The sequence below is a fragment of the Scyliorhinus canicula genome, chromosome 1, assembly GCF_902713615.1.
Source record: "Scyliorhinus canicula chromosome 1, sScyCan1.1, whole genome shotgun sequence".
In the NCBI taxonomy this organism is placed as follows: domain Eukaryota; kingdom Metazoa; phylum Chordata; class Chondrichthyes; order Carcharhiniformes; family Scyliorhinidae; genus Scyliorhinus; species Scyliorhinus canicula.
In genome coordinates, this window is record NC_052146.1 from 103456115 (window position 1) to 103478186 (window position 22072).

The window sequence follows — 22072 nt, forward strand, 5'->3', positions numbered from 1 at the left end:
CACTTGACTGTGACAACGTATTATGTTGATGTGAAGCTAACAGAAGAGAAAATTGCTGTTAGGATTTTTTTAAGCAGTTCTTTCTTGAGCTAGTGTGCATCTTTCTGTTTTTCATACCATATGGAGTATGACTTTTTTTTTGTATTGTATTCCTTGAGTGTCTACTTATCCAACCTTGATAATGAAACGGTTGCTCACCCTGGTATCTACTGCCAATTTAAACTCTTTTCTTCCAGTAGGAATGACTCCTGACTTCCCAATGATAGTGGGAGCCGAAGCTGCTAATTATAAAACATCACTGCTGGATGGGTACAACCACTGCCCTGGTGTGGTGGTGTTGCTGGGTCCATCTTTCTTTTCTTGAGACACACTCTGAGAAGAGAGAAAGTAGTATAAGTTGGGACTTCCGAAACAGATTTGAGGTTGTCCTTTTTTTTAAGCTTTGGATCAAATTTTTTTTTTCTATAGGATTAACTGATTAAAAGTTTTCTCTTTAATTGTGAAATGACTACAAAAGTCCAGTTTCAGTGGATTTGAGCCCAGTACACACACATTGGCCGGGATTCTCCCCTACCCGGCGGGGTGGGGGGTCCCGGCGTATTGGAGTGGCGTCAACCACTCCGGCGTCGGGCCTCCCCAAAGGTGCGGAATTCTCCACACATTTAGGGGCCACGCCCTCACATTGAGGGGCTAGGCCCGCGCTGGAGTGGTTGCCTCTCCGCCGAAAGGCCTTCGCCGGCCAGCGGAAGTCTGCGCATGTGCCGGTGCGTCAGCGGCTGCTGACATCATCCCGGTGCAGGGGAGGGGGTCTCTTCCACCCTCGCCATGGCAGGGCGGAAGAAAAAGAGTGCCCCCACGGCACAGGCCCGCCCGCCGATCGGTGGGCCCCGATTGTGGGCCAGGCCACCGTAGGGGCACCCCCTGGGGTCAGATCGGCCCGAGTGCCACCCCCCCTCCCCAGAGCCAGCCCGCACCGCCAATCCAGCCGGCACCAGAGGTGTTTTGATTCCCGCCGGCGGGAGAGGCCTGTCAGCGGCGGGACTTCGGCCCATCGCGGGCCGGTGAATCGCCGCGGGGGGCCCGCCGACTGGTGCGGCACGATTCCCGCCCCCGCCGATTCCCGGGTGGCGGAGAATTTGGGCCACGGCGGGGAAGGGGTCGACGCCGGCCCCGGGTGAGGGGGGGGGGGGGGGTCGGAGAATTCCGCCCGATGTATTATTTGATCGCCTTTCTCTTAAGGAGAAATTGATCTGGGAAATAGAAATCTTCATGGTGTAATGGCATAATTTGGTGTGAAAGAAGTTACGTTGTTGGGACCGTGGAGCCTGAACTGAGTGCCAGCTGTGAGGTCCCTCTCAATCCTTTTTCCCGAATGGTGGACATGACCTAATGAACAGATGTGTTGAGGCTTGATTGCTATAAAAATAAAAGCCTATGAAAATTTAGGGTTTTTTTTCTGCCACACTCTGGCTGATTCACCCTGCCCACCCAGGGTGTCCCTGAGTCTTGGGCATTAAAATGGGTTCACATTGGGAAGCACTGGTTTGAGGCTTAAATACAGGATTGTTGTTTTGATATGAATACATGTACCTAGATGAGGAATTTAATAGATTTTTGTGGTTTAATAGTCTCTCACGAGAGTGCAAGCTCTCACTAGTGTGCAAGCTAACACTAAATTGCTGGGACTTGCAAGTTGGGTGAAAATTGGTCCCTTTCCTGGTAGCTTTAGTCAGAAGGCTGTCTGTGACAAGCATGGGAACTGATAACACAAGTGAGCATCTTGCAGGGTGGGAATGTGTGACAAGGAGAAGACCTGCACTATACTTGACTCCACTGGAGTCAGGCCTCCAATTGCTTGGTGTGGAAGCAGCAAATGCAGTTTTTGATGGGAAGATGCAGCTTCAGTGGACAGGTCATGTATGATATACAAACCTCTAAGCAGATTTCTTAAATGGTGCTTTGACAACTGGGAAGCAATTTTGGGTTTGTCAACATAGGAGATATTCAGATGTGGGAACAAGTTGCTCAGGTTAAAAGAGCACAGCGAACCTCTCCACGAAGACCTCTTCCCACAAGACCGATAGCATCACTGCTGAATGCAAAGGCAGATGAGGACGTCACATTTCGGGAACAATAAATTTTTTTTTTTTTCCAGACCCACTATTCAATCTTTACTCCTTCTGAGCAAAAGTAGATCTTGACAATCACCAAAGTACTGACTGAAAACAAATGAGCAATTCTGGTTATTGTCCTCCATATCAAATGATGGCAATGCGCAGTTCTTCTGGGTAAACAATTAAATTCGAGATTTAGACGGTGTGAGCAGCGATTTCTGCACTGCTAAGCATTTTTTTTAACAAGTGCACTTATGGAGCTTTAACTGAGTCTTTACAGATCTATGTCCGAGAACAAATAAACTTGAGCTTGTTCCAACATCATCTGTGCTCATCACAAAGCTCCCATAAGTAACCTGATCAACAACAAGAATTTATAGGGCTAAACATTAGTATTGGGGGCAGCAAAATGGGCAGTTGCCTGTTATTACCCATTCCCCGGTCCAATATTCCAGAATTCGGAAGGGATGAAGGAGGCTGTAGATAGAGAAGGATTTGAAGGCGTTGATGGAATAAAACCCAATGAGTGCAAGGATTGAGTTAGTGAAATTAGGTGGAGGGATTTGCATCATGATTGGTTTCAAGGGCAGCAAGGTGTCACAGTGGTTAGCACTGCTTTCTCACAGCGCTGAGGTCCCAGGTTCGATCCCGGCTCTGGGTCACTGTCCGTGTGGAGTTTGCACATTCTCCCCATGTTTGCATGGGTTTCACCCCCACAACCCAAAGATGTGCAGGCTAGGTGGATTGGCCATGCTAAATTGCTCCTCAATTGGAAAAAATGAATTGGGTACTCCAAATTTATATACTTTTTTTAAATCATTGGTTTCAATAATCCCTAGTGGAGGCAGGGACTGACTAGGTCTGTTTCTGTTCATTTAAATCTGTTTTACCTTGGCTTTACCCTCAGCAAACCATGAAAAATGTCTTTGGATAAAAGGGCTGCTTTATTCTTGTACATATAAACATTCAAATCTCCACATGAAAATGACAGACTAGCTATTTAAGTCAGTGTGTAAAACAGGGAGAAAGTGCAGTCATTTCTAAGGTACCCAATTATTTTTGTCCAATTTGGCGTGGCCAAGCCACCTACCCTGCACAAATTTTGGTTGTGGAGGTGAGACCCACGCAGACACGGAGTGTGTGCAAGCTCCACATAGACAGTGACCCGGAGCCTGGATCAGCGCCGTCAGGCAGCAGTGCTTGTCACTGTGCCACCGTGCTGCCCCCAAAAGTGCAATGAAAAGTATGGAGTTGGCTATTCTGGGGTTCAATTCTAATAGTATTGACTGACGACAGCCGTCTATCTCTCAAATGGCCATTCTTCACCTGCCCAACGGTCCACTGCTCGACTGATTGTTACAGCTGAGGTTTGATCCTGTCCTGTATCCAATATCCACCAACTGATCTCTCAACAGAGGTTGTCAGATATTGATGGTTCTTTCTCTACCCCCTTCCCCCCCCTATCAACTTCCTAATTGAGTGCTATTGCCAATTGGTTGCACCTGGCACAGACCACATCCCCAAAAAAGGAGGTTGTGGCAAAGTGTTATTATCACTGGACTAATAATCCAGACACCCAGGGTAATGCTCTGTTTGATTTCTTACCATAGCACGTGGTGGAATTTGAATTCAATAGAAATCTGGAATTAAGGGCGGCATGGCGGTGCAATGGTTAGTACTGCTGCTTTGCACGGTGGTGCAGTAGTTAGCACTGGGACTGCGGCGCCAAGGACCAGGGTTTAAATCCTGGCCCTGGGTCACTGTCTGTGTGGAGTTTGCACATTATCCCAGTGTCTGCGTGGGTTTCACCCCCAAAACCCAAAGATAGGGCAGCACGGTGGCCTAGTGGTTAGCACAACCGCCTCACGGCGCTGAGGTCCCAGGTTCGATCCCGGCTCTGGGTCACTGTCCGTGTGGAGTTTGCACATTCTCCCCGTGTCTGCGTGGGTTTCGCCCCCACAACCCAAAAATGTGCAGAGTAGGTGGATTGGCCACGCTAAATTGCCCCTTAATTGGAAAAAATAATTGGGTAATCTAAATTTATTAAAAAAAAACCCAAAGATGTGCTGGTTAGGTGGATTGGCCATGCTAAAATTGCCCCTTAATTTGGAAAAAAAATAATTGGGCACTCTAAATTTAAAAAAAAGAGTTCCTGTGGTGAGTGGGTGGAGGCTCACCCAGCTGGAGCTCACTAGTGGGACCTGTAAACGTAGCTCCCGGACCGGCAGTTCCCCTGTAGTCCTGGGCTGGGATGTTTATTTTGTCTGCTGCGGTAACAACCTTATTTTCAGTTTAAAATAAACCAGTTTGTCTTATCACTCCATACGTCCTCGAATTATTACAAATTTCTTTTGTAGAATTACATTGGCATGTTTCAGCTGTTTATCCATTCCGCCTGGCCAGTCCATGCAGATGGAGCCTGTTCCCATCTTTTCTCATGAACCTATCATCTTCACCATCTAGTCCTTTTCCCCTCTTTTTGCTATCTGACTTCCCCTTCAATGCATCTATACTGTTCGCTTCAACCACACCATGTGGCAGTGAGTTTAATTTTTGTAATTCTGAGTTTCTTATGAATTCTTCTTTTGATGGTCTCTGATGCTTTTCCACTTGTTCTCTGTACTCATTCTCAGAATCGTTCATGATTTTAAATATCTCCATTAGATCACCTATCAGCCTTTTTTTATCAGTGTCCCAGGTTCGATTCCAGGCTTGTGTCACTGTCTGTGACTGTCTGCACGTTCTCCCCGTGTTTGTGTGGGTTTCACCCCCACAACCCAAAGATGTGCAAGATAGGTGGATTGAACATGCTAAATTACCCCTTAATTGGACAAAAATTAATTGGGTAGACTAAATTTTTTTTTAAAAAGTACTGTTGGGTGAATTGGATATTTCGAATTATGTACCCGAACAGGCGTCGGAATGTGGCGACTAGGGATTTTTACAGTAATTTCATTGCATGTGACAATAATAAAGATTATTATTTTGGCAGTTTTAAATAAAGTTGATATCCGCCATTCTTTTAATATGCTAAATGTGGTTTGCTTTTGAGGTGTGACTTCTTGTTTAATGACTAGAACAATGCAAGACCTGTAAATGCGAGAAGTAAAGCCTAACTGCTAAATATAAAAGCATTTACAAAGCAATTGGGGAGGATGGACATTATGTGCAGGCCAGTGGAAGGAGAATGTTGACTAATTGGATAACGTTTTCCTTTTCAATTAACATAAATTCCTGCTTGTCAGCCAGCTATGATCTTGTATCATTTTTCAACATTTGCTTCTTGTGTGTTCTCATGTGGATGTTTAAATACTCTAGGTCATGTCGGCATAAGGAAGGGTGAGGTTTTGGGTATTCTAAAAGACATTAAGGTGGACAAGTCCCCAGGACCGGATGGGATCTATCCCAGGTTACTGAGGGAAACAAGGCACGAAATAGCTGGGGCCTTAACAGATATCTTTGCAGCATCCTTGAGCACGGGTGAGGTCCCGGAGGACTGGAGAATTGCTAATGTTGTCCCTTTGTTTAAGACGAGTAGCAGGGATAATCCAGGGAATTATAGCCCTGTGAGCCTGACGTCAGTGGTAGGCAAACTATTGGAGAAGATACTGAGGGATAGGATCTATTCACATTTGGAAGAAAATAGACTTATCAGTGATAGGCAGCATGGTTTTGTACAGGGAAGGTCATGTCTTACAAACCTAATAGAATTCTTTGAGGAAGTGACGAAGTTAATTGATGAGGAAATGGCTGTAGATGTCATATACATGGACTTCAGTAAGGCGTTTGATAAAGTTTCCCATGGCAGGTTGATGGAAAAAGTGAAGTCATATGGTGTTCGGGGTGTACTAGCTAGATGGATAAAGAACTGGCTGGACAACAGGAGACAGAGAGTAGTTGTGGAAGGGAGTGTCTCAAAATGGAGAAAGGTGACTAGTGGTGTTCCACAGGGATCCGTGCTCGGACCACTGTTGTTTGTGATATACATAAATGATCTGGACGAAGGTATAGGTGGTCTGATTAGCAAGTTTGCAGATGATACTAAGATTGGTGGAGTTGCAGATAGCGAAGAGGACTGTCAGAGAATACAGCAAAATATAGATAGATTGGAGAGTTGGGCAGAGAAATGGCAGATGGAGTTCAATCCAGGCAAATGCGAGGTGATGCATTTTGGAAGATCTAATTCAAGAGCGGACTATATGGTCAATGGAATAGTCCTGGGGAAAATTGATGTACAGAGAGATCTGGGAGTTCAGGTCCATTGTACCCTGAAGGTGGCAATGCAGGTCGATAGAGGGGTCAAGAAGGAATACAGCATGCTTGCCTTCATCGGACGGAGTATTGAGTACAAGAGTCGGCAGGTCATGTTACAGTTGTATAGGACTTTGGTTAGGCCACATTTGGAATACTGCATGCAGTTCTGGTTCCCACATTAGCAGAAGGATGTGGATGCTTTAAAGAGGGTGAGAGGAGGTCCACCAGGATGTTGCCTGGTATGGAGGGTGCTAGCTATGAAGAAAGGTTGAGTAGATTAGGATTGTTTTTGTTGGAAAGACGGAGGTTGAGGGGGGACCTGATTGAGGTCTACAAAATTATGAGCAGTATGGACAGGGTGGATAGCAACAAGCTTCTTCCAAGAGTGGGGGTGTCAATTACAAGGGGGTCACGATTTCAAGGTGAGAGGGGGAAAGTTTAAGGGAGATGTGCGTGGAAAGTTTTTTACGCAGAGGGTGGTGGGTGCCTGGAATGCTTTGCCAGCGGAGGTGGTAGAGACGGACACGATAGCATCATTTAAGATGCATCTGGACAGATGTATGAACGGGCGGGGAACAGAGGGAAGTAGATCCTTGGAAAATAGGCGACAGAAAGGATCTGGTTTGGGCCGAAGGGCCCAAACCAGGCTGGAAGGGCCTGTTCCTGTGCTGTAATGTTCTTTGTTCTTTGTTCCATTTTACACTTGGTTGAATGGTTGCTTTTGCTTGTACTGTGTGTCTGCATGTGTGAGTGTGTGGCCTTGTACAGAAACCAGATGTGTACCCCAGCCCCACAATTTCACAATTGACTTGTTTCCTCAGCGACAGCACTAGAAATGTTCTCTATAATAATAATACTGCTGCACAATGTCCTTCACTGCCATGGGGAATTTATTCATTGACAGGACTTTTGCCAGTCTGAGGGTGCTGGAGGAGGAATTTGGGTTACCCCCGGGAAATGCCTTCAGGTATATGCAGGTTCGGGCATTCGTCAGGAGGCAGGTAGGGGAATTCCCGCTGCTGTCTGCCCGAAGGATACAGGACAGGATGATCTCGGGCGTGTGGGTCGGAGAGGGTAATATCTCTGAGCTATACCAGGAGCTGCAGGGGGCGGAGGAAGCCTTGGTGGAGGAGCTGAAGAGCAAGCGGAAAGAGGAGCTGGATGAGGGCCTGTGGGCTGACTCCCTGGGCAGGGTCAATTCCTCCTCCTCTTGCGCCAGGCTCAGCCTGATCCAGTTTAAAGTGGTACACAGGGCGCATATGACAGGGGCGAGGATGAGTAAATTTTTCGGGGAGGACGACAGATGTGTGAGGTGTTCCGGGAGCCCAGCAAACCACGCCCATATGTTCTGGGCGTGCCCGGCGCTTGCGGAGTTTTGGAAGGGCTTTGCAACGGTCATGTCCAAGGTCTTGGATACTCTGGTAAAACCGAGTTAGGGGGATCGTGATATTTGGGGTATCGGATGATCCGGGAGTGCAGGAGTCGAAAGAGGCCGGAGTTCTGGCCTTTGCCTCCTTGGTAGCCCGGAGAAGGCTCTTGTTAATGTGGAGGGACGCGAGGGACGCAAAGCCCCCAAGTGTAGAGGCTTGGGTCAACAACATAGCGGGGTTTCTCAGGTTGGAGAAGATAAAGTTTGCCTTGCGAGGGTCCTTGCAGGGGTTCTCCAGGCGGTGGTAACTGTTCCTTGACTTTCTTGTGGACTGTTAGGTGGAGGTCAACAGCAGCAGCAATTCGGGGGGGGGGGCTGATTTATTTTCCTTTTTGAAAGGGGCACTTGCCCTATTTTTGTTTTGAGTTAGGTGTTAATTTGTTAAACTGTTTATCGTTTAGAGGGTTAAGTTCTGTTTGGTTGGCATGTTGCCCTTTTTTCTTTGTATTATTTTCCTTTTTGGAGTGTTTTGTAAAATTATTGAAAAACATTGAATAAATACATTTTTTTTTTAAATGTCCTTCACTGCCCTCTCTAGAAGATCTTAACTCCTTATTGTGGCTCAAATGGTAAATGCCCTTGCCAACCAGTCACTCCAATCAAACCTCTGCATTGGTAGTTCTGATTGAGTATCCAGCAGTTGCCTGGGAATATCCTCCTCTTCTTCTGGATTGAATGTTCTTGGTGTTTGTTTTTCAAAGAAAGTCAGATATTCTGTTTTCAGATCTAACATCGTACGTGTGTATGCTGATTGCTGCATTTCAAAATAGTGCATATTTATAGAATGAGCTTCATGGTTTACATTGCAGTAAATATAATAATAACAGTCCCTGGTCATGCACTCAGCCTGCACGGACTAGCTGGCAGATGTTTTTGCGGACATCTTTAACCTGTCCCTACTCCGCTTCGAGGTCCCCACCTGCTTCAAGAAGACCATCATACCGGTACCAAAGAAGAACCAGGCAGCGTGCCTCAATGACTACCGTCCGGTGGCCTTGACTTCAGTTGTAATGAAGTGCTTCGAGAGGTTGGTCATGAAGCGCATCACCTCCATACTCCCAGACGCCTTGATCCACTGCAATTCGCATACCGACGCAACCAGTTCACAGCAAACGCCATCTCCCTGGCCCTACACTCATCCCCAGAGCATCTCAACAACAAGGACTTCTACATCAGACTCCTATTTATTGACTATAGCTCCGCCTTCAACACCATATCTCCGCCAAGCTCATATCAAAGCTCCAAAACCTAGGACTTGGCTCCTCACTCTGCAACTGGATCCTCTACTTTCTGACCCACAGAGCACAATCAGTAAGAATGAATTACAACACCTCCTCCACAATAGTCCTCAATACTGGGGCCCCGCAAGGCTGCATACTTAGCCCCCTACTCTACTCCCTGTACACACAAGACTGCGTGGCAAAATTTGGTTCCAACTCCATCTACAAGTTTGCTGATGATACAACCATAGTGGGGCGGATCTCGAATAACGACAAGTCAGAATACAGGAGGGAGATAGAGAAGCAAGTGGAGTGGTACAGTGACAACAATCTATACCTCCATGCCAGCACAACTAAAGAGCTGGTCATTGACTTCAGGAAGTAAAGTACTGTACACACTCCTGTCAGCATCAACGGGGCCGAGGTGAAGATGGTTAGCAGTTTCAAATTCCTAGGGGTACACATCTCCAAAAATCTATCCTGGCCCACCCACATCAACGCTACCAGCAAAAAAGCACAACAGCGCCTATACTTCCTCAGGAACATAGAACAGTACAGCACAGAACAGGCCCTTCGGCCCTCAATGTTGTGCCGAGCCATGATCACCCTACTCAAACCCACGTATCCACCCTATACCCGTAACCCAACAACCCCCCCCTTAACCTTACTTTTATTAGGACACTACGGGCAATTTAGCATGGCCAATCCACCTAACCCGCACATCTTTGGACTGTGGGAGGAAACCGGAGCACCCGGAAGAAACCCACGCACGCAGGGGGAGGACGTGCAGACTCCACACAGACAGTGACCCAGCTGGGAATCAAACCTGGGACCCTGGAGCTGTAAAGCACTTATGCTAACCACCATGCTACCCTGCTGCCCCAGGGTAAGGAATTTAAGGAAATTCGGCATGTCCACATTAACCCTCACCAACTTTAACAGATGCACCATAGAAAGCATCACAGCCTGGTATGGCAACTGTTCAGCCCAAGACCTGCACGAAACTTCAGAGTCGTGAACATAGCCCAGTCCATCACACGAACCTGCCTCCCATCTATTGACTCCATCTATTGACTCCATCTACACCTCCTGCTGCTGAGGGAAAGCGGGCAGCATAATCAAAGATCCCTTCCACCCAGCTTACTCACTCTTCCAACTTCTTCCATCGGGCAGGAGATACAAAAGTCTGAGAACACGTACGAACAGACTCAAAAACAGCTTCTTCCCCACTGTCACCAGATTCCTAAATGACCCTCTTATGGACTGACCTCATTAATACTACGCCCCTGTATGCTTCACCCAATGCCGGTGTTTATGTAGTTACATTGTGTACCTTGTGTTGCCCTATTATGTATTTTCTTTTATTTCCTTTTTCCTTTCATGTACATAATGATCTGTTGAGCTGCTGGCAGAAAAATCTATTTCACTGTACCTCGGTACACGTGACAATAAACAAAATCCAAATCCAATCCAGATTTAATGCAAATAATCGCTTTCTTCTCTCTCCAATTCTGACCTTCTGCACATCTAGAATTTGGCCCTATGCTATGGAATTCCATCTCCATGTCTGTGCCTCCTGTACACGTCTCCCCTCTTTACCCCCCTCCCCACACACTGGCCAACCAAGCTTTTAGCCATCTGGCCAAATACCATCTTCTGTTGACACTCCTACCCGCTTTCTGTTTGTTAACATTCCTGTGAAGTGCCCATTGAAGTTGCTACATGAATGCAGGGTGTTTTTGAAGCTGCTAGCAGTTGCATAATGTTGACTTCCTCCACAATAGAAAATAAGTCGTAGCAAGAGAACATTTGGAGAATTATACTCTGCATCCAAAGTCACCGAGTTATCCTAATCATGTGAGGGTCATGATAGCACAGCAGCAAGCATCCATTGTCTTGCCCAGCATCCCAAGTTTTTTTTTGCACTAACCTGGATAGTGATAGCCAACAAGAACTTATATACTCTAGGATTAAGCAGCCTAAGAATCCAACTGAGCCCATGCTGACGTTTATGGCTGTGCCACTCTGAGTTAATTTGTCAATGATTCATCAGAACAATACCACAAAATACATTCAGAATGGCATGTGTTGTTGAAAACTCACCACTATTCTTAGAATTCCCCCCCATACCAAAAAGGGCTGACATTCTAAATGGTGAACAGGGATTCTCACTCCCCGACTCCGATGCAGGCTTCGGTGGGTGCTATTCAGGTCAAACTATATTTTCAAGTTATCCCCCGGTATAACCCATATCTTCACCGAAGATTTCATCTATTTACCACTTAGCAACGCGGGACCCAGGATCGATGCTACTAAGTAAGTAAAGTAGATTTAGGAATAAACCACTGTTTCAGGTTAAATTAAGTTATTTTATTATTATATATTTTTTCTTTTAAAAATCACTGTCTTTACAGAAAAGTAAAAAGATCTTGCTTCTGGATCCTTCTGGTTGGTTGAAGGGACCTTCAGGCCTAACTTGACAATCAATCTTCTTTAAAGTCTGGTCTTCTTTAGATGTATTCGCTGGTGAGCTTGGTTGCTATGTCCTATCTTTCCCATGTACCGAGCTGTGAGACCTGGCTCTGCTGGCTATCTCTGAGCTGACTCTGCCTCCTGTTTAAATTCTAGTCTTCCTTAGATGTATTAGCTGTTTAAGCTCGGCTGCTATGTCTTATCTTTCCCATGACCGAGCTGACTCTACTTGCTTCTCTTGCTCCTTCTCTCCGAGTTCTGGTTCTGCTAGTTCCTGCTTTGGTCTCTGGGTTTATATTCTCTTTCTAACAGTTATTATGTTTTATTGACCTTATTGTAAAGTAACTATTATTTCATTTTGATTGGAAAAAAGTATCTTTGATCTAAACATTCTAATACAACTAAGTATTAATTTTGACATAACCTCACCTCTCAGGTCTCTGATTACATTGTTTCCTTTGTGTTATTCAAAAATGCTTTGGTTTCAAGAGGTGTTACTTTTAATTCCTGTCATTTCTATAGTTTTATGTTCCAATTGTGTCCCCAGCTCATAACATTTGACTTTGATTTTGGCTCTAAATTATGTTTCTCGTAGACTGATAGTCTCTGATTTTCTTTAATTTACTTGGTGTTAGTAGAATTTCACACCTAGAATTGTCAGCAAATTCAACTGAACCTCCTCCTTTCCTTTCCAGCTGTTTACTAAGATAGTTAATTTCAATGAAGGTGTTAGCCATTGTTTTTAGCTTCATACAAAAATCCTGTGTGTTTGCTAAGCCTGCTTGAGAGAAAGAATCTGCATTTTATAATTCTGCTCTTTGCAGCTGCTATTAACCCTTTGTGGGATCTTTCCCTGTATCCCCTCATGTTTCTCTCAGACCAGATATTCCCAGACCTCCATGTTTCAAATGACACATCTTTCCATATTTTCAATTGCACATGATTAACATTCAATTCATAAGTGGGCTCAGAATTTGTAAGTATTCAATTGGACTGTGCCAAGAGTGAGGTGTCATATTGTTCAAGTCTTCAGAATTTATCCAAGATGCATGTTTTGCAAATTATTTTCTGCCTCTGTTCCACTGCAGTTGGCCTGTGATGTTGGCTTAGTTTTATGCTTTGAACATTATCTTTAATTCGAAGAAGGGAATTGTAATTAATACAAATCAGATAAAGCACCACAATGTAGGTTTGTGGCAGTGGAGGTTTAACAGTTTAATTCCATGTTCTAGTCCTAATTAGTTACCGACCTGTAACGATTATTTCCAGATTATAACCGTGGAGGATGACCCAATGAAACGCCGCAAAGATATTTTTGATTCAGAATTTGGAAATATGGCACCTGTTCTTCAAGGAAAAAGCAACTTAATGGAACCTTTTCACATTGAGAAGGTAGGATTACCTTTTTCTTGGTCTGCTAGTCCTTGGCTTTCCTGACTTCACGGCTCTTTTACTTTGAGAACACCGAACTGGAGAAAACTTTACTGCTAGCTGACTTAAATTAGCCTTCATAAATGTACACATGCTAGTCCTGACTGCTTGTCAAATCATATCATATTTCATTCATGACAGATCTCATGTCATGGCACCACTGGCATTTGATTATTTGGATCTCGAGCCACTAAAGATTGACCTTGCTACATTTATCGAAGGTTGATTTGCCAGGAATTCCGTGGGAAATATTCCCAGGAGCAATAAGGAGAATGTTGAAGACAAAAATGACAATTCTTTCCTCAATATACAAATTTGCCCTTCATAGTGACAGATTCACAATTAATTTTGACAGCTGTTTATATTTATTAATGACAGCTAAGACCTCTATGCCATCTTTCTGCTTGGATTGACTGTATTTATCCAGATTGCTATCTTGCATTGCTCTGTAGATTTCGCAGTATCTACCACCTAGAACAGTGGGTCATCCGTGGCTACTGGCATACAGCACATCTTTGCATGGCTTTAGTCTGAAAACCTTGTACCGCAGAGTGGCTGACACTGACTCACCAGTACTGCTGGTTTTAAAAGACACACATGATCAGGTAAGGAAGGTCACTGGTATCTGCTGTCAAATCTCTCTCTTCTAATCAACAACTCCTTAGCTACCTTGTGTTGGTTGCAGGTATTTGGCGCTTTAACCTCTCACCCTCCAAGGCCAAGTGACCGTTTCTATGGGACAGGAGAAACTTTTCTGTACACCTTTGGTTTTGATTTTAAGGTACGTTTGGAACAACCTATTAACCAACTCCTCATGAACATAATGGGAGCGTAAAAGGTTTCAGCTGGTTTTTTTTCTCTCCCTCTTTGAAGGCATTCGCTCCTTGCTGGGTATGGTTCAAAGGGCATTGGCAGACCTCGTATGCTACAAAATGGCAAATTGTTCAGTTGATGTCAGGCTATTTAGTTGTAAGATGCATCTCAACTGAACTCTGTTTGTCTCCAACTGAAGGGTGAGACCAGAGACATCAAGCTGTTCTCTGGTTACTATTGCGAGTGGGTTCCAGTGCAGATTGAGCGATTAGAACACAAATTAACACTAGTTCCAATCTTGCACTGCTCTAGAGCATAAATATAACATGGAAAATCACATAATGAACATGTAATATTTACAATGAGAGATGAGTTTTGATGAATGATTGTGTGTGTGTTCAATTGGCTTGAAATCTGATGCTGTCTTCATTAAAAATGATAGTACAGCATCATTTATTTTTGAATTGAAATATCACTCCAATCTGAAAGATAATGCATAGGAACCCAGGAAGGAGGTGCTATGATTATTTAATAATCTTTATTTGTGTCACTTGGCTTGCGTTAACACTGCAATGAAGTTACTGTGAAAATTCCCTAGTCGCCACACTCCGGTGACTCTTGGATGCACTGAGGGAGAATTCAGAATGTCCAATTCATGCAACGAGCACATGTTTCGGGACTTGTGGGAGGAAACCGGAACACCCTGAGGAAACCCACGCAGACACTGGGATAACGTGCAGACTCCGCACAGACAGTGACCCAAGGTGGTTATCTAACTCTGGTCCCTGGTGCTGTGAAGCAACAGAAATAACCACTGTGCTACCGTGTGTCATAATATACATCTATGTATATAATGGAGTGCAGACAGGCAGTGATTGGCACACAGGATGTCCAGCAAGCACACAGAACAGAATATCTCACAGAGGTACTGGAGCGGTTCGGGCTTGGAACAGGGTTCACCGCTTGGGTAAAGCTCCTATACAATGCTCCCATGGCGAGTGTACGGACCAACAATACCAACTCCCAATACTTCCAGCTGCACAGGGGCACCAGACAAGGATGCCCACTGTCCCCGCTGCTGTTCGCACTAGCAATCGAACCGCTAGCAATCGCGCTCAAAGCAGCAAAAAATTGGAGGGGGGTCCGAAGGGGAGGTAGAGAGCACAGAGTCTCACTCTATGCGGTTGATCTGCTCCTCTATATCTCGGACCCACAACGCAGCATGGACGGAATCATCGCGCTCCTGAAAGAGTTTGGAGCCTTCTCGGGCTACAAACTCAACATGAGCAAAAGTGAGATCTTCCCAGTACACCCGCAAGGGGGAGGGGGGGGCAGCACTTAAAGGGGCTGCCGTTCAAACAAGCCCGACACAAATTCCGCTACCTGGGGATCCAAATAGCCCATGACTGGAAAGGGATCCACAAATGGAACCTCACCAGCCTGACGGAGGAAGTTAAAAAAGACCTGCAAAGATGGAACACACTCCCATTCTCCCTCGCGGGGAGAGTCCAGACGATCAAAATGAACGTACTGCCCAGGTTCCTCTTCCTGTTTAGATCCATTCCGATCTACATCCCCAAGGCCTTTTTCAAAGCGCTGGACAAACTTATCATGGCGTTCGTGGGGGGGGGGGGGGGTGTAAAAATGCTAGGATCCCAAAGAAGGTCCTACAAAAAACAAAATCCAGGGGGGGGGCTAGCCCTCCCAAATCTACAATTCTACCACTGGGCGGCAACAGCCGAGCGAGTAAGGGGATGGATCCAGGAGCCAGAAGCCAAGTGGGTGCGTGCGGAGGAGGCCTCCTGCATGGGGACCTCCCTCCGGGCCCTCTCCACGGCAGCACTCCCATCACCACCCAAAAAACAATCCAGCAGCCCAGTGGTGACAGCCACCCTCCAAATCCTGGAACCAACTGCGGCAGCAATTTGGCCTGTCCAAAATGTCGGACAAGGCTCCCATCTGCAACAACCATAGGTTCACACCAGCACTGACTGACGCCACCTTCAAAAGGTGGAGGCAGGACGGGGTGACACTGACAGTCAGGGATCTATACACGGACGACAGGATCGCAACACTGGACGAACTGACAGAGAAATTTCAGCTAGCTGGGGGGAACGAGCTACGGTACCTGCAGTTCAAAAACTTCCTACGAAAGGAGACAAGGACGTACCCACAACCGCCACGACAGACACTACTGGAAGACCTACTGGACGCAAGTATCCTAGAGAAAGGGAACTGTAGCGACATGTATGACCGACTGGTAGAAAGGGACGATACCGTACTGGACGCAACAAGAAGGAAATGGGAGGACGACCTGGGGATGGAGATAGGGTGGGGACTCTGGAGCGAAGCACTGCATAGGGTCAACTCCACCTCCACGTGCGCAAGGCTCAGCCTGACGCAACTAAAAGTGGTACATAGAGCCCTCTTAACGAGAAACCGTATGAGTAGGTTCTTCCCGGAGGTGGAGGACAGATGTGAACGGTGCCAAAGAGGCCCGGCCAACCACGCCCACATGTTCTGGTCTTGCCCCAGCCTTCTTCGAGGCTATGTCCAAAGTGGTGGGGGTGAGGGTGGAGCCATGCCCGATAGTGGCGGTCTTCGGGGTTTCAGACCAGCCAGATCTATTCCTGGGGAGGAGGGCGGACGCCCTTGCCTTTGCCTCCCTGATCGCCCGCCATAGAATCCTGTTTGGCTGGCGGTCAGCAGCACCGCCCAGAGCTGCAGACTGGCTGTCCGACCTCTCGGAATCTCTCCAAATGGAGAAAATCAAATTCGCCATCCGAGGGTCAGACGACGGCTTCCATAGAACATGGGAGCCATTCATGCAATTGTTCCGGGACCTGTTTGTGGCCAACGTACAAGAGGAAGAATAGTCGGGTGGCCAAGAATCAGGGGAAAATGGACGGGAATCGGGGGAAGGGAGCCGGGGGGGGGGGGTTACGGGTTCGTTATGGGGGTTTGATGGCAAGCTAAGGCCCAAAACCAAACTATAAATAAACGCCTATAAACATGTGCCTCGGCCATATTGGGGAATGTAAAATATGTATGCCGGCTAAAGGGGGCGGCCACAATTGTTCTTATGAAGATGCTTACCTGTAAATATACATGTTAAATTTGTGTGTTTTCTTTTTTCTCTCTAATAATTTGTAATTTGTCATATATAAAATATGAAAACTCAATAAAAAACATTTATTTTTTAAAAAAGCGCACAGAACAGAGCATCCAATCACCAGACAGGACACGACCACTATAAAGCCAGAGGGCACTAGGTTTCCTGCTCTCTCTGGACCCAGCCTCTGAGACAGTCAGAGTCCATGAGCTAGCCAGTGCAAACACCATGCGGTAGCTAGTAAGTCTGGTCAGGCTAGTACTAGGTCTCCAGTCAATTCAGTATAGTGTCAACCCACAGTTGAACATGTATATTAGTTAGTACGTTAAATAAAATCGTGTTGGATCTTATCCAGTATTAGAGGTCTGTCTCTCGCTACGCTGCATCAAGTGCAGTCCATGTCGACCCAGCCTGCCTAACACACCACTGTGTTGCCCATATTTTGGTATTCTCTAGGTTATGTACAGAAATTACTCTTAGTACCCAGCAAAAGGCTGAGAGTAGTATAATGAGTATTAGAACTTTCAGTATTTTTAAAAGAAATTTCTGAGTAACCAATTCATTTTTTTGAAAAAATGAAAATCGCTTATAGTCACGAGTAGGCTTCAATTAAGTTACTGTGAAAAGCCCCTAGTCGCCACATCCCGGCGCCTGTTCGGGGAGGCTGTTACGGGAATCGAACCGTGCTGCTGGCCTGCCTTGATCTGCTTTCAAAGCCAGCGATTTGGCCCAGTGTGCTAAACCAATTGAGGGGCAATTTAGCGTGGTCGGTCCACCTATCCTGCACATCTTTGGGTTGTGGGGGTGAAACCCACGCAAACACAGGGAGAATGTGCAACTCCACATGGACAGTGACCCAGTGCCGGGATCGAACCTGGGTGCTGTGATGCAGCAGTGCTAACCACTCTGCCACCGTGCTGCCCAACAACTTTCAGTTATATTCCATGTGAATGGGCAGCAGTATTTTGGGGATAAGCTCAAATTACGCCATCAAAGACCATTTCTTTCTTGTTTGCTAAAGTAACCTGGGGAGTTGTGCTTGCTGACTTGTCTTTTGCTTTTATGTGATTATCATTGCTGTTTGGTCTGCTGCACCCAACATTTGAGTAGGGAAGTTTGGTTCTGTGTTTTTCTTTCCTCCTTGAACAATTTGGGAAAATCTGTTTCACTACCACTGGAGCAGAGAAGTCAAGTAATTGTATATCCGAGTGTAGCTGACCTTTTTGTCAGATGCAATCTTTCAATAAAAGACGGGCAAGTTATGTCTCCCAGAGTAAGTGAGCTGTTTGGGGTTAATTTGATAGGCAATTTGACATTTTTTTCCAATGCTTTGTTTAATTTTTGTGCGTGAATAATACCTTAGTTTTGATTTTTAAAAGTCCTTTGGTTTCAAACAACAAAAACTGACTCTGTGTGCAAAAATAGCTACAAATATATTTTTCTCTTAAATAGAAAATTGGGAAGTCCAGTGGGTCTGTGAAGAGAAAAGACAGATTAACAGTTCTGACATTAAATCTGCATGGAAAAAGTATTTATTCTATTTGCATCCAGTGAGCAACGTGTGTTTCCAGCCCCTTCTTTTTTTAAATTTTGGCTTGTGGCCTTGTTCTTCTGATTTTAAAATTTATGCCTTCTAATTAACTCCATTGGTCAGTGGAAATATATTTTCTTATTTCTCTTGTCAAAATATTTTGTAATTTTGAACACCTCTATTTGATCTTGGGGCCCGTGTTCTAATCTGGCGCCTCATCTCTCATGGTGGTAAGGAATTGAAAGGAACTGAGAATCGTCATTTCAAACTAATGATTGTATAGGTTTAGGACTACCATACCTCTTTGCATTCTGTGTGTATCCTAATTAGCAAACCTAGGATCATAAGATTGCCTCGATTTGACTTCCTTCCGAATGTAAACTTTTTTTTTTGTTTGATCAGATCTTCCAATGGACTGGAGAGAATTCTTTCTTCATAAAAGCAAGTTCAGACTCACTTGCTATAGGTGGAGGAAGGTAAAAGAATCTGCAATTTATCTTTCTGGTGAGGGTGGGAGTAACTTTATGGATGTTTCAATAATTGTCTGCAGCTGGCGGGGGGAGGGAGAAAGAGTTAGGAATTTGCATGTTTGAAACCCTTCCCATTCACACCACACATTTCTGATTTTTAAAAATATTTGAGTACCCAATTATTTTTCCCAATTAAGGGGCACGTTATCGTGTCCAATCCTCCTACCCTGCACATCTTTGGGTTATGGGGGTGAGACCCACACAGACACGGGGATAATGTACTGACAGTGAGTTGGGGCCAGGATTGAACCTGGGTCCTCGGTGCTGTGAGGCAGCAGTGCTGCCCCCAAACACCACTTATTCTTCTCTAATATCAACTTTGGTCACTTAAACAGCAAAAACCTGTTTCAAGGACTTTTTCCACATGACTGATATCCATTCTCTCAGACATTAACAACTTTTAAAGTTGAAACCAATTCAACATTTTTTGCTGTTATGTGATCCTTTGCACGTTTTTGCTTGTTCCCATTGCATTAAATTGTGTGAATATTCACTACTTTGTTTTTTGTTTGGCAAGTCAATGCTTCATTTATGCTTTAGGAGCTTTCAGATACCAACTATAACTATAGATCTGCTTTGCAAAGGCTTTAGTTAGTTGATTGTTACCAATGGCAGCACAATAGTGTTACTTGGGCCCACATTCTGACAATTTCACCTGGTATTCGAGAAAGTGGGTGTTTTTAAACATGTGGAATCTTCTTTGTGTATCTGCCAAGCACTGCATTATTCAAAGATTTTAATTTGTCTTGGCTAGGTCAAAAATCTGTGGGGTGGGGGGAGATGCAGATTCAAATCTTTTGGCCTAAAATGCATAATTAATTGTAATCCTATTGTGTATAATAGGTCACTTGTGCCTTGAATGGTCTCCATTTGCCGTTTATCTGTAAAGTGCTGTCTCAGCAAATGAGCTTTCTAAACTATTGCACGTCCTCCATTCTGAATGTTGTCTTTCCACTTATCACAGCACAATGATGAAATACCTTGTGCAGTAATTTCAACGATCCTGTTCAGAACACTGAGAATGGCACATCTGGCAAGCAGTGGTCCAAAGCTCATATTTCCAGTCCCACGCAGCATGGTGGCACTGCTAAGGTTGGAACGTGGGGGCCTGTTTCCAAGGGCCAGTGCAGACTCGATGGGCCAAATGGCCTTCTTCTGCACTGCAAATTCTATGATTCTACGACTGCTACCTCAGTGCCAGGGACCCGGGTTCAATTCCAGCCTTGGGTGACTGTTGGGAGTCTGCACTTTCTCCCCTTGTCTGCGTGGGAATCCTCCAGGTGCTCCGGTTTCCTCCCACAGTCCAAAGATGTGCAGGTTAGATGGATTGGTCATGATAAATTGCCCCTTAGTGTCCAGGGATGTGCAGCTCAGGTTATGGGAGTTACAGGTATAGGACCAAATGGATTGGCACAGGTGTGATGAGACGAATGGCCTCCAGTACTGTAGGGATTCTATGATGCCCCATATTGCAGCATTCCCCCACTCCCCATTCACCTGAAAAAACCAACTCTAACTGCAGGCTGTATTTAACCAGCAAAACACCAAAGGAATTAAAATTCTCTCCCTAAAAGGGCAGCATGTGGCGCAGTGGTTAGCACTGGGACTGCGGCGCTGAGGACCCGGGTTCGAATCCCGGCCCTGGGTCACTGTCCGTGTGGAGTTTGCACATTCTCCCCATGTCTGCGTGGGTTTCACCCCCACAACCCAAAGATGTGCAGGTTAGGTGGATTGGCCACGCTAAATTGCCACTTAATTGGAAAAAAATAATTGGCTACTCTAAATTTATTTTTTTTTTAAATTTAAAAAAAAATTCTCTCCCTAAATACTCTCTGATGTCATGATGTAGAATACATGCTCTTCTACTGTGTTGACCCTGTTCTAATTGTTAAATCTTATTGCTGTGAATTTCCCATCCCTGATGCATCTATTAATTTGGTGCTGAATTACAAGGACGCACTTAAACAGCAAGAGCCTTCTTTCTAGCTGGGGAATTTGTCTTCATGTATTTCTATACTGTGCTGCCTGAGAAACTGTTTCTAAAGAAAAAAACTGGTGAATCCCTCTGCTGAACCATTATTAAAAAGTTTAATTGTCTCTCCTATTAAGTGGACATTTTGGTTTATGGTTGGATGAAGATCTCAATCATGGAAGAAGCAACCGCTGTGAGACATTCAACAACATAGTTCTATCCAAAAATGAAGATTTCAAGGTACAGGATCTTGAAGTATGGACATTCCGATAATTAACTACAGTCACGTCCACTGTGTATTTGCACATTCATGAAACTATCACTGAAAAATGCATGAGATTTCAGAGCTGTTTAAAAAGACTTTGTATACAAGATTCACGCCATGTCTAACTGGGCCCAATAATTTAGTGCTGACATGTGCATGAGCAGTAACAAATTAACTGCGTCAGAGTAGGAACAACTTTGTCAGCAGTAGCTCAGGGCTTCTGCTAATGTATTTTTCAGATGTTTATGCACTGCCAATGTAAATGAGGTGCTAGTCTAAAATAGTGTTCTTGAATTCTTCTGCTGCTGAAAAACTTCATATCCAGGATGTCTACTTGGGCGTATGCTGTTGTCATCCAAGGAAAGTAGGGACAAGCAAATTTACCCATTCAATTTGCTTCTGGCTTGTCACTGCGCACACTACCAATCTAACTGATCTACCCAACCTGCTGTATATAATTCAGTGTCACTGCATGTTTATTATGTGGCCTTAAATTTCATGCTGCTAGCTGGGAACTGGAATGTATGTTTTGAGTATCATTAAATAGATGTGTGTGTATATATGTAGTGAAGCTATTGGCTCAAGTTCATAGTTCTTGCTTTTATGAAGACTCTTTGCAATTATTGACATCTAAAATGTCACTTTTTAACTTTAGGAATCATGATACTCCAGATAAATCAAAAATAAACTTCTGGCGTTCTTTAGTTATGACCATGTGCATTTTAATGGAGTTGCCGTGATCACACTGCTGAACAATAGAACATTACAGCGCAGTACAGGCCCTTCGGCCCCCTATGTTACGCCGACCTGTGGAACCAACCACTCTAAAGCCCATCTACACTATTCCATTATCATCCATATGTTTATCCAATGACCATTTAAATGCCCTTCATGTTGGCGAGTCCACTACTGTTGCAGGCAGGGCATTC

At 44.9% G+C, this 22072-nt stretch overlaps 1 protein-coding gene across 9 annotated transcripts in view; it reads left to right on the top strand.

Annotated features, from left to right (window-relative positions):
- The window catches only part of si:ch211-15d5.11 (nuclear receptor coactivator 7), a 211452-nt gene extending 189605 nt beyond the window's left edge, over positions 1-21847 (top strand). For all 9 annotated transcript variants that reach the window (XM_038796508.1, XM_038796519.1, XM_038796536.1 and 6 more), the window contains 5 exons: positions 12759-12881; positions 13373-13525; positions 13606-13701; positions 18779-18852; positions 21016-21847. In XM_038796508.1, coding sequence (XP_038652436.1) covers positions 12759-12881; positions 13373-13525; positions 13606-13701; positions 18779-18852; positions 21016-21151 — 582 coding nt within the window. In that variant the 3' untranslated portion in view covers positions 21152-21847. The remainder of the gene's footprint in view (positions 1-12758; positions 12882-13372; positions 13526-13605; positions 13702-18778; positions 18853-21015) is intronic.
- The last annotated feature ends 225 nt before the right edge of the window (positions 21848-22072 follow it).